Source organism: Cynoglossus semilaevis, chromosome 15 (genome assembly GCF_000523025.1).
Source record: "Cynoglossus semilaevis isolate Cse_v1.0 chromosome 15, Cse_v1.0, whole genome shotgun sequence".
Classification (NCBI taxonomy): Eukaryota; Metazoa; Chordata; class Actinopteri; order Pleuronectiformes; family Cynoglossidae; genus Cynoglossus; species Cynoglossus semilaevis.
In genome coordinates, this window is record NC_024321.1 from 12,856,499 (window position 1) to 12,869,581 (window position 13,083).

General features: G+C 40.4%; 1 protein-coding gene and 1 long non-coding RNA gene across 3 annotated transcripts in view; one reads left to right on the forward strand and one right to left on the reverse strand.

Annotated features, from left to right (window-relative positions):
- LOC107989618 (uncharacterized) overlaps positions 1-13,083 on the reverse strand; it is a 41,664-nt gene that overhangs the window by 5,394 nt on the left and 23,187 nt on the right. For both annotated transcript variants that reach the window (XR_001761194.2, XR_003051932.1), the window contains exon 3: positions 166-388. This is a non-coding gene — a long non-coding RNA (uncharacterized LOC107989618). The remainder of the gene's footprint in view (positions 1-165; positions 389-13,083) is intronic.
- neurog1 (neurogenin 1) lies at positions 2,145-4,231 on the forward strand. The gene is made up of 2 exons (XM_008327234.3): positions 2,145-3,041; positions 3,154-4,231. Exon 2 carries the CDS (start codon positions 3,181-3,183, stop codon positions 3,775-3,777), a length of 597 nt encoding a protein of 198 aa, XP_008325456.1. The 5' UTR covers positions 2,145-3,041; positions 3,154-3,180; the 3' UTR covers positions 3,778-4,231.

The following is a 13,083-nucleotide window of genomic DNA, read 5'->3' on the forward strand; positions in this document are numbered from 1 at the left end:
TCAATTAAATGGAATGATCCCTTTAAGAGCAGGCAGAGATGTCCACTCACCTCTGTCTATATGTAAAATCACAGCTGTCAGCGTCTCCCTGCTCTTTAAGTGCTGCCTGACAACAAGCTGTTTCATCACTTTGAAGTGACGGAGGCTGTAAAAGAAGAAACCTACCTCCGCCTACTTCTCTGCTCCTTCTCCTCCTCCTGTTTCCTCCATCACTGGAGAAGACGACATGGGATGTTGTAAAAAGTTGCAGTGGAAAAGTGGAAGACCTTTAAACCTTCCTTTCTGACAGGTGCACAGGTGGAGGAGGTGGTGTTCAGGGACTGTGTGTTCTCTGTCCATAGATGGGCAGATCATATTTCTGTGGAGACACTTTGACGCCTCAGGGTCCCTAACACACAAAGACAGACGCACGCACACACAGACAGATTCAGACACAGCTTACGGTGATTGCATTTTAACTTTGAATTGGAAACAAAAGGTACTGCAGGACTCTCCATTGTACTTGTACTATTCATGTCCTAAGAAAAATACTGAGCACTTCACTGGTAGTGAAGAAGTCATTTGTGCGACAAATTTCTGAGGTTTTACGAATAGAAAATAAATAAAATGCTGGTGTGAAACATAATGAGGAGAAAAGTTGAACCAGGGTCGGGTTCACAGTGAAGCAAAAAAAAAAAAAAATCCAAAGGGAACTGGACGAGTCACTATAACTGAATTGTTGTATGTAAAACCACTAAGTGAATGATAAACTGTATAATTTTCATTTTGGATTGGTATGACAAAATATTTAAGACTTTTGAGCCTTTAAAACAAATCGGACTTTGGGTTTAGAATGTCATCAAACTATGAAAGATTTGAAACTTCCTTCCTTCTGCATGAGGAGTGTGAACTGAGGACTTTGCATGAATCTGGACCCTGCAGGACTCTACAGGGCTCTGCAGGATTTTCAGACCTGTTGTGATGATGCCCCTCCCCACCCCCAGAGGTTTGGGCCAGCCCTGCACTGGGCAAGGGATGATTTGTGTGCCTCAGCAGCAGCAGCAGCAGCAGTATCAGCAGCAGCTTCAGCCGCAGCAGCGTTCCTCCTGCTTTTGTCTCCACTGTGCTCCATTTGAATGAGAATGAGTCCAATAGAGAGAGTGAGGCAGAAAGAAGCAGCACAAAAGGCCGAGGAGCTGAATCTGGAGCAGGAACAAATCAGGAGAGTGGTGAAAAGAGGAGCAGGGCGGACGACACAAAGGAACAATTCACCTTATAATCGCTTTGATATATTATACATGCCTGAAGACTCTAAACATTGTATAATTATTTATAAATGACCCCCCCTGCTCCCCCTGCTGATGCTGCTGCAGAAAGACTCTGCAGGTCTCTGCTCCTGCTGCAAAAAGGGAATAAATGAAATAATTAATGGAAAATGGCACGGCTGTCTCATAAAGATGTCGTTAAAAAACACTTAGAGGCAACTGAAGATGAGTTTCACACAAATGCAAACAAAACAAAAGACTGAAAATAAAAAGTGTTGACCCCTCGATCAGGGTCATTTAGTGATGCTGCTGCTGTTTGAACCTGAGACGCAGCATGACACACACACACACACACACACACACACACACACAGAGGAAGACATAACAACAAACACAAGTTTGTTGTTATGTTGTGAAAAAGGTATCAGGTATGAAAAAATGGCCTGTTTTCAACAAGTGTTAAAGTAAAACTAGAAGTATTGAATATATGAATATATCAATAATATAGTTAAATTACAATGTCAATATTTTTTCAACAATGTATTTAAAGTAAAAGTACTACAGTACTACACGCTGCAGAGACAACATTGGAAAACATCCATGATTTAGAAGTTGGAAAATTAGTGAAATGCAGGACACAATCAGACATTTCGTGTTTTGTTTTAAACAAAATCACTTCAAGTTAGATTTTCACATATATACATATATGTATATATACATATATATGCATATATACATATATGTATATATATATATACATATTTGCAGCTGGTTACGTGACAGCAGCTGATTTAAGAAATCAGTCTGAAATCAGTCAATCTTGAGGATTAGGCTTTCAGTAAATCAGGAGCTGCTGGTCTACTACACACATGCATCACTGAGGTAAATCTGAACAAGGGATTTTAAATACTAAAAAACACAAGATAACACTTTGGACGTCACTCGTCCTGCAAGATTACAGATGTGGATCAACATGAGCGGTGGAAGTGAATTAGATTCTTGTTCTCTGCAGGGAATGCTAATAAACTTCTTGCACTGACTTGATGAAGTGGAACTGCATTGTGGTCCACGAAGAATCAAAGTGTAAATGTTTTCAACTTTCATCAGCTGTTGACTCTTTGTTTGGTCTGTGACTGAAGTGAAGGATGATGTTAAATTAAAATAAAAATAGAAGCTTGATGTAAGTTTTCTCTTTCCTCCTGCTGCTCGTTTGTGTTTGAGGAAGGATGGATGGAAGAATTGATGGAGGGATGAGGGAGGGGTGTAGGATGGATGGATGAATCCTCCAGAGCGTGTCTCCGCCCGGCAGGAGGGTGAAGGGTGTACTCCTACTGAGTCCTCTTTCTTTATTTAGTTTTTTTTTCTCTCTCTCTCTCTAGAAAAAAATCCTTAGGGTTTAAACTCTGACAGTGGGTGTGGTCTGCGTATCGTTCGCGTGGCCGGTGGCCGCCCTCTGATTGGCTGGCCATGATCACCGGCACGCTTCTGTACGTTCAGTGTGTGCGGGGCGAAGCAAACACCGCAGGCGTCATTATGGTAATGAGCAGCTCCTGCGGCACGTGACAGACTTGCCGCTCCATTCAGCCTGCTCATCCTGCGGGGGGGTGCGAGGAACTGGGGGGTGGTGGTCTTTGTGCGGGCTCGGTATATAAGATGAGATGAGGTCGGTCGTGTGCCAGACTCACCGGCTCACGCGAGCTGATCCAAATCAGAAACACGCGTAAAGACGCACGAAGTGACGCGTGCCAAACTCCTGCTGCAAACTTCTCCACAGGCGCAAACTTCAGATCACTGACGGTAAGTTGTCTGTGCGTGTGCCGCACCTCACCTGGCACCTGCACCCTCATAGTCCTGCTTCATTATGGTTCCTGCAGCGGTGCTAACTTCTGTTTTTGCTCCTCTTCTGCAGCTATTACAAACTTGCCACTGCTGCGTCATGGACTCCATCTACTCCGACATCGACAGCAACAGCTGCGACTTCTTCTCTAATACGGATGACGAAGACTCACGTGCGGGCAGTGACAGCAACATCAGCCGCCACAGCGCGTCTCCGCAGCCCGAGCAGCAGCAGCAACAGAAGAAGCGGCGACGCGGGCGGGGCCGCAGCGACTCCACCGTACAGGTGGTGAAGAAGACCCGGCGGCTGAAGGCCAACGACCGCGAGCGCAACCGCATGCACAACCTGAACGACGCGCTGGACACTTTGCGCGGCGTCCTGCCGGCTTTCCCGGACGAGACCAAACTCACCAAGATCGAAACGCTGCGCTTTGCGCACAACTACATCTGGGCGCTGTCGGAGACCATCCGCATCGCAGACCTGCAGGCGGGAAAGAGCAGCGACGGTCCGCTGCTCCTCAGTGCTCCCAGCCCGGGAAGCGATGCCTGCTCCTGGAGCTCCAGCTCCTCCTCCCCGGACTACTGCGCTTCCAGCCCGGGCAGCCCCGGCGCGTCGCAGGAGGATTGTTGCGGCGGATTCCTGCCGCAGCAGGAGTCAATGTTCGGTTACCGTACTTACATGACGGGCATCTACTGAGGCATCGACACAGGCCTGGGGACTGAGAGACCAGGGAAATGTAGAGACACACAAGCAGGGACAGATGATGGACAGAAGGTGGACACATGGACATAGTCCTCTGCTGGAGCCTGATTCACACTTTGCCTTATAAACAAAACTCATTTATTCTCCTCCTCACTGTGTCTCTGATGGATTCTAAATGAGATATAACTTAAGATTTTGACTCCCACTAGTTTTATTCCCTTTTAATTATTATTAATTATTCGTTTATTTTTTTCCAAAAACCTTTGCACTTTCCCCCACTCCCTCCTCCTCCTCCTCCTCCTCCTCCTCCTCTTCCCGTCAGTCTGAGGTGAAGAGTCACTTTTATAATTTGTATTTCTCTGCAGCAGAACAGATGAGCGTTAAATTGCTCTGACAAAAGACTCAGTGAAGCTCATTCATTATGTATTCTGACCCCCCGCGCCACCCCCCCCCCGAACTCATTTTACATTATTGGTGATTTTTATTTATTTCGTTCTGTTTGTTTGTTTCACGTGACGACGATGATGATGATGTGATGATGAAATTTTGTATTTTGTACATAAATAGATTTCTATTCTATTTACACTGGACTTTGCTTTTTCTACAAAATAAAGTTATAACGTTTCTATAAAAAAACTGGATCTGTTTGTTATGTGACGTAGCAGTGACCTCATCGCGTCCACAAACACTGTTTAATTACTTTCAAAAACTAACGGCCCCTTAACGGTGCCTGTCAAACGAGGTGACGTATTGGTGACGCAACAACCCTGCCACAACAGGTCACGACACCGTTGTTATACGCAACACGATTATGAATTAAAATAAAATGTAACACCACATTGTAAAGGAAACATTTTGAAAACAAGTTCAAACACAAAGCAATTATAACACAAAAGATAAAATATGTGTAAATATGTATATGTTACAGTGACATGAATGGATAATAGTTGATAAATATTTAAAAATATAACTACACACGTCACAAACTAATGTAGTTATTTTTTAATTCAGCAAATTTAATAATAATAATAATAGTCATAAAATCGCTATAGTAAATTAAAGTTAAGACACGGTAGAAAACAAAAGAAAAATAATAATAATAATAATAATAACAATAATAATAATACATTTTATTTCATAGGCGGCTTTCTGTCACCCAAGGACACCTAAATATTATATAATGTTACTCTGAGGTTATTAATCTATTCTAATTGAAAATTAAATATCGCAACATTATCGCATTACAACAATAGAAAAGGCAAAAATGTAAAATGCTGTTGTATTATTGATATGCATTGATGATGATATATTATTGGTATTATCATAAATACATGCGTTATTTATGAGGCCTGGAACATCTTTTTATCAAATTTATAACTGGCTTCAATCCATAGTCTAAACTGTAACAGCATTTCTATGTAGAACCTGGTCATCGTGCACTGGATTTTCAACCTGTGGTTATAACGCACGCAGACACAAACTAGCTAATCACTGCTCCCATTCAGTTAATTTAAACCCAACTTTGTCATTTAACGTTTTGTTTCACATAGAGACCTATGTAAAATGTTGAAAAATCATGGATTTCTATATGTTCTCACTTCCATCTGATTTTTTTAAAAACACATGCAAACAATACAAACATTCCCAAACACAACAAGTCATCAACACAATTGTAGCACTCTTAGCATTGGACTCTGTATCGATTGTTAGCATTCAATAGCACAGACATATCACCAATAATAATAATAATAATAATAATAATAATAATAATAATAATAATAATAATAATAACCAGTTACGCATTCATTAACTGCTCTCTGGAGTTTAAAGAACGGTCAGCGGATTACAATCACACACAAACACACACGCCGTCACAGCAGTGTGGTACGCGCGGACTGCGCGCCCCCGCTGCTAACCGAGTTTCATTGTAAATGTGCGCGAGCCGTGCACTAATTGCGCCGGATTAACGGCCGCGTGCACCTGCAGACTTATAATGAGCTGCAGCGAGTTTTAATTAGATTTTCTATTGTGACACAAACACACTCAAACACACACTCCGGTGTTTAAATTCCCATGAGCCTCTGCTGCTGAAATGTTGCTGATGGAGTCGCACGCTAACTGAATGTGCAGCACTGTGGTTGGCTGTTTGCTTTTTGTTAAATGCAGCTTAGAATGTGGTTGTATAAAGAAATGAACTTTTGTCCCACTTCCAGTCTGCTTCCCCGGAACCAGCGTGAAACGAACAAATGGGAAAATAATAATAATGATAAAAAAATGGCTACCAAACAAAGATTCATCTAAAAACAATTTAAAATGTCTAAATATTGTTTTTAGAATTAATTGAATATGGACCATAAAATAACTGTGTAAGATTATAGGAAAAATAGTTTTGTTTCGATTTATTCCGTCCCTGAAGATTTTCTAAATCAACTCTAAATTAGCTGTGTGAATGTGAATGGTTGTGGCTCCACGATGGACTGGCAAAATGCCCAGGTTGTCCACCACTCTCTCCTGATGTCTCCACCCATAAGAACCAACCATATGAAGAGTTAAAGAGGAGAAGATGAGTGGATGTATTGTTTGTTTAAAAAAAATGTTTTGTTGCAAAAACTCTAGCATCACATTATCTTTAGTAGAATTTGAAGCTAATGGTAATTCTTATTAATGATGACTGACATCGTTACTCAAAAAAGTGCCAGTCACACATACAACTACTGGCTGGTATTTTTTTAAAATATAACTCATGTCATGTTGCTATGGTTTATCAATTATGATCATATGTTGGTGTAAACTGCTTTTTTTTACTACTTTTTTGTTTGCATATTTTAACTCTTATATTCTTCTTTTTTTCCTTTGCCTGTTATATTAATGACTGTTTGCACTTGGGGGAATGCAACTTAATTTTGTACAATATTCTGTTGCTACAATGACAAATTTTGTGACTGAATTATTTGCTGAAATCCCAAAACAACTAATTGAATTTACTGGAGGATTCAGCACCACAGTGGGTTTGGATGCAAATGGCACATTTTCTCTGTGGTGATGAGTGAGTACTTCACTGCTTTGCTTACCTTGCTATAAGACTTTGAAGTAGTAATGATCAGCTCTTTAAATATTGATTACCCAGGAGGAAACTCGTATTGATTAGAGAGGACAATGATCACAGTCAGACACAGTCAGAACTCAGGGCCTCAGCTGGACAGAGCTTCAGGAAGCGGACACCCTCCCTCCCCTCAGCAGGCCGTTATTGTTACATTAACTACATTTAATGGACGACAGATGGAGGAAGAGACAAATGTTTCCACTCACTCAAGTTGAACAATGTGAAACAAAAACATTGTTGAATTTAATTTCTGTTGAAACAGTTTTTGTGTGATGTAATAAATGCAGCGTTGGTCGAGGAATGAACTTCATTTACTGACTGACCCAGAATCAGATCTTCTAATTGGGTTGCCCTGAGGGGACAGCAGACACACTCGCCTGCCAGCAAGTGATCCCATCAGGTCAACAGGGACATCTGACCTATGACTCCCTGCAGCAGCAGCAGCAGCAGCAGCAGCAAAAGAAGAAGAAGAAAGAATTCCCAGGTGTGATTAACAAGATGACAGAGGCCCAACAACTATATAATAATTGTTGCTAGTGAGCTGCAGTGTGTGACATAACTTCAAAAACATCAATATAGTACGATAAAGTGCTGGTGTGTAAAACTGGGAAAACAAAAGAGAAGTTCAAAAGAAATACACTGAAAATATTTGTACTGTAAACTCACACTACGATGTGTGACAGTCAATGACTGTAGGTAAAAAAGATGTGGATTTTGCTGTTTGCAAATATATATATATATATATATGTATATATATATATATATGTATATATTTTGTTCCATTAGAATATTCCAAAAATAGAAGTAATTCACACCAGATTATTTCACTGACTCCTACAAAACGCACATTAGCTTTGTAGCTAGCTTTCATTGGAAAATGTTTTGTCAATGGTAACTGAGTCATCTTCAAGACAAATGTAACAAAGCAAATATGAGAAAGACGGCTAGTTGTTAGCCTGCTGGCATTAGTATACTGTCACGATAGCCCTGTAACATCTGTGATTTCCAGTTCTCTGTCTCTGTCTTCCCTGAAGCCTCGCCTGAACTTTGCACAAAATATTCACCCCTAAAATGATTTTAAAAACATGGTTCTAATGCACCAGGGAGCTACGGAGTCCGTTAGCGCTGAGCTAACGACTTGTTATTGGACATATGTTCTGTTATCTCAACAACTGTCATTTATTTATTTACCTCTTTACCTGTGACCTGCCCTCCCTCCTGTGCGTCCCCTGCGGTGACTGTCTGTCAAACAGACTGACACTAATAAGGCCAATTAGACTTAAGTTAAGCTTGTGTTTTATCAACATCTCATTATCCTGCAGGTAGAACTGTGGCCGTGGCAGGGACACGCCTGCCTCACACCTGAGATTATACTAATCCATTTTAATTCCAAAGGGGTTTCTTCTATTTGTCGCTAAAGCTCTTTTAAACAAACAAATGAAGTTGAGGAAATTATTTTTCAACAGAAACTGCTGTGCCACGATTCAACGGAACGTCCACGAGGAATGATATGACTAAACTTTTATAGCATCAGAACATTATTTTCAAACATTATCATTGACAGCCACATCAGACACTATGAATCCATCCAGAGGAAACACTGCAATTGGCCGTTCTGCTTTGGCCAAGATCAGTACAGAAAAGGTCTAGCTATTTAACTCTAGCTATAAGGTTCAGTATTTCTGTGACATAATAAACACTTTATGTATTTCACTCATGTCTCCATCTACTCGTCTCTAGATCAAATATTCCCCATTAAAAATAACTAAAAACCAACTTATTTGTTCCAGCCCACCAGAAATATACTATTAATTAATTAAAATAAAATTCACCACATCTAAACATAAATAATATAAATATATAAATAAATATATATATAAACAAATATATTGGTAATACACAATAATAATAATTGAGAAAACATTTTATATTATTGTTAAAAAAATGGGTAAAATAACCAAGTGAGAGAGAGATTTTCAAATCCGGGTGGAAAAAAATGGAGCTCGGTTGAACACTTCGTACTAGATATTTCCTCGTATCAGGAGCAAAATCTTGCAATATTTGCAGACTCGTAACATGCAATCAAGTATTTCTCGAACTGACGTCAGAGTCACTGCACGTCCTGAACAGAGCCCCCTTTAGGTCACACCGCACATTTTTGAAATGGTTCAGGTCTGAGCTCAGATAAAACAGCGTTGTTTCACAACAACCTGTTTGATTTACGCGCTGCTGTACTCAGACAGGGAGACCAGTGGCATTTAATGTGGCACATAAAAGCATGTGCATGGATGCAGAATGAAAACTGGTGAAATACAGAAAAGAGAATAAAAATATTTTCTGAAAAAAGAAGTCCAGATTACCATTTAAATACGCTTTGTGTGTCTGAGCCTTTACTGACAGGAAACCCTTACTCTCCTGTACCATGGTCCATGTAAGAACCCAGCAGGTTTAACCTTAGGAGACCAACAAGCTGCTGGTCCACTGCTGCCTTTTGTTATGTCGCATATATCTTGTATGCAGTAAAAATATGAAATCTGATGCTTTCTATGGACCCTGGTAAAAACCTGAAGAATATGTTTTCGGCTTCCTTCTCGTTGTAACACAGCCCAAAACTGTTTTGGCCTCAGATGTTTTACAGTGCAGCACACTCTCATTCAGCTCATTGTAAATTCCTGAACATTGTTCTCAATTTGTTAACCCACTTTATGTTCTTTGTGTGACAGGACTAAAGCTCTCGACAGTGTCCTCCTCCTTCTCCTCCTCTTCTAACACCGTTTACGGCAGACTTCACCTCTTCTCCTCCTCCCCTGACTCTTCCTGCAGTCAAAAGCCTCGTGGCCTTTTCCTCTTTTCTTTTTTTTCTGCTGAAATGATTCTCAGCCACAGTAGGTGCACATCATTCACCCATTCATTCATTAAACATTAAAGGGACAGGTTGAAAACCCTCACAGCTACACTTGCCTCCGTAACCACAGAAAGATTCGATTTACAATTGAGAGATTCAACTTGGAAAAGTGGAGACAACCAGGAGCTTTTTTTAATTTCTTTTGAGTTGTATTTAAGTACAGCTTCTTCTTTTAGTTGCATTATTACAGTAACTGATGGAGCCAGCATTTCACAAACTGCAAAAATTAAAAAAATATTACCATACACTCCTAGGGACCATCAATCATCAATAAGGGAAATAGAGAATTTTGGGGGTACAGGTTTCACCTAGTAATTAGGTTACAGATGCTCATCATCTACTGATTGCCACAGACTAGCCTTACTAAGAATAAAAACTCTTTCTGACTGGATCAGAATCTTTGGATTTGCTTGAGGAGAAACCGTTTTCTGTCTTGTAAACTTGCATCTTTTCAGCCTGTATTAAATCAGTGAAAATGACGGTGCAGAGAGTGAGAGGACGGAGGACGCTCCAGCGGCCACATGAAGAGGAGGCTTGTTTGTGTGACAACAGAAAGAGGAAGGAGAAGAAGTTTCCCTTTTGTCCTGCATGTTTGTGCGAGGACAGAGGACTTTTTTTAAGAAAACGACAGGACTTCACTTCCACTCAGTTTCTCTTGACTCGTTCCTTTCAGTGAGTGTCCACCCTGAGGCTGTGCCACCTTCCACCGCTTCCCTCACCCCTTCACCGTCCTGCCTTTCTTTATTATTTAAAGTTTTTGTTCTTTTTTCCCATTTTCCATTTGATTTTTAGGTTTTAATGATTTTCATCAGACGCATTCAAATATTATTAAAGTTGTTTTCATTTCACAGAAATCTAACTAGCTCTTTACTGTGTCACATATCAATGCCTAATTCAATAGTTTTTTTCCAGAGCCAGCTTTTAGGTTGTCACGCTTACAGTAGTGTGACTTATGGAGCAGGTTCTGGTTGATTTCTTGGAAGGCAGAGGTCAAATGTGTGGAGTAGACAAGAGAAAAAGGAGAGAGGACAGGACAAAGCAAAGGAGAGAGGGCAGGAAACTGCAGAGGGAGGAGCAGAGGAGCGTCAGCCTGAGGCTAACTCCTTCAGTGACCGACCTCCCACAATGTAAAGATATGTTGTCTTCATTGGCAGGAGGACACACACACTCATGCACACACTCATGCTTGAACACACTTTTATACAGATGCTTATTCACATCATCGCACACTCAGCGACCCACGTTCACTCACGTGCAAGAACACACCCACGAGGACGCACGCGTACTCCGAGTCATCGGAGGCATTGACTAATTATTAATCAAAGGATCAATAGATTCTTGACAAGGTTATTGATTTGCATTGTTTCTTATGTTTAATGCCATCTAATTATTAATTTTGTTTGGCAGAACGTTTTCACTATAACATGTATGTCCTTATTGAAACAGGTGCCAGCACCAGTGGTTTGAGTCTGAGGTTTTGTAATTAAAAACAATATATTGGTTAGGACAGAAATAAGGGATTGTGGGTAAAATAAAATTGAAAAATGAGGGTGTGTAAAAGTAAAATAAAGTTTAAAAGTTAGCTTCTATGTGCAATTTAATCCAGAACAAATGCTCTTTTGTTGTCAAAATTAGGGATTCAAAATGTTACCCTGATTGATCACAGGGTAGCTGCTGAATGATTCATGATTTATCAAGACATAATTAACAATCCTATATATGACCATACTTTATACTGGTGGAACAAAAGGACAAATAACAGGAAGATGTATGTGTTTTCACACATTTAATTTGAGACTCATCCCAATGGTCGAGTTATTTATATGGAAAGATTTGGATTTTTTTAAAGCCATTTTCCTCATTTATATGAATCAGTCTACAGTTTTCATCCGCCGTTTCATCAATCGTTCTTACTGGTCTGATGTAAACCTCTGCAATTGCATGCTGGGAGATGGTATTTTAGGCTTGAGGAGAAATGAAGATCCCGTTCTGCAGTGAGCGTTAGTGACATGTGCAATGACTGTGTATTAGACAATGGAATTAATAGGTGTACAGCGTGCACAACTTTGCATGTGCCTAAAATGTTTTATCTGATTATTTCCCAAATTAAGTTAATACGATTGAAATCAGGTAGTAAACCTTGGTCTCACAACTCAGGGCCATTATTATTAGCTATAGAAACCTTTGTGTACCTACTGTCCTGTAAATAGATTGTGTATAGAGCCTCTCATGTCCAAGGGTCAAAGGTGAGCAGATCGACAGTTAGAAGTGGACAGCGAAGGACCCTTACAGCCCAGTGAAGAGAGCAGTAATAAAGAAGAGCAGTCTGTCACTTCCACCACACACGCACAAACACATGCACACACATGCATGCACACACTGCCCCAGGGCAGGTGGAGTGGGGCAGTTAGTTCTTTTTATAAGCCCACAGAGGCAGAACAGAGTCTCAGGAAAATGTCAATCAGGAAAGCAGCCAAGCAACACACACACACACGCACACGCACACCTATGCATGCTCATGGTGCTAATGCTTTGTTTATCTATAGGCTGGAGGACATGATGATGCGCATTCAAGAACCTTGAACTCCAGACTCATATCAGACACATCTAAACTAAAGGTACCTAAAAATGTCAGTCTGCAGACGAGCACATCAACATAAATGAGAATTATGATTAGCTTCATCACTTGTTAGTTGGTTATGTTGTGTATCTTGGCACATAGTTTCTTTCTTTACTTTTAACCTTTTCTTTAATTGGATTTCTCCAGCAGTCCAAAGACATGGCTCTGACCATAGAATTGAATCTCAGAGAGAATATTTATTTGATTCTGTGTTCAATCCTGGGATAAACACATGACCTGTCTTCACCTGTTGACAGGTAAATGATTAACACCAAAAGTGGTCAAAGAGGAATACATTAACCTCAGTTTAGGCATGAAATTAATGCCTAAACTGAGGGATCAGTAAAGTTAATTTGTTTTACATCCATATAAATAGCAACATCATCTGCATATAAACATATCACAATGGTTCCCAAGGTTAGTTTGAATGTATTTCCTCTATTCACAAATATTTCAGTGTTTGGTTCTAATGTTTGCTATATTTCAATAGAAATCATAATGCTGGAGCACAGATTGGAGCTGAATTGCACCAATGACGACTGGGAGGTGTCAGATAATGAAGCCCCGCCCACAGATAGAGATCAGGAAACTGAGCCCAGGAGCTGCTGCTGCTGCTGCTTCTACTGCTCTTCAGGTAAACAGATGGGAATATCTGCCTCACTCTACAAGATA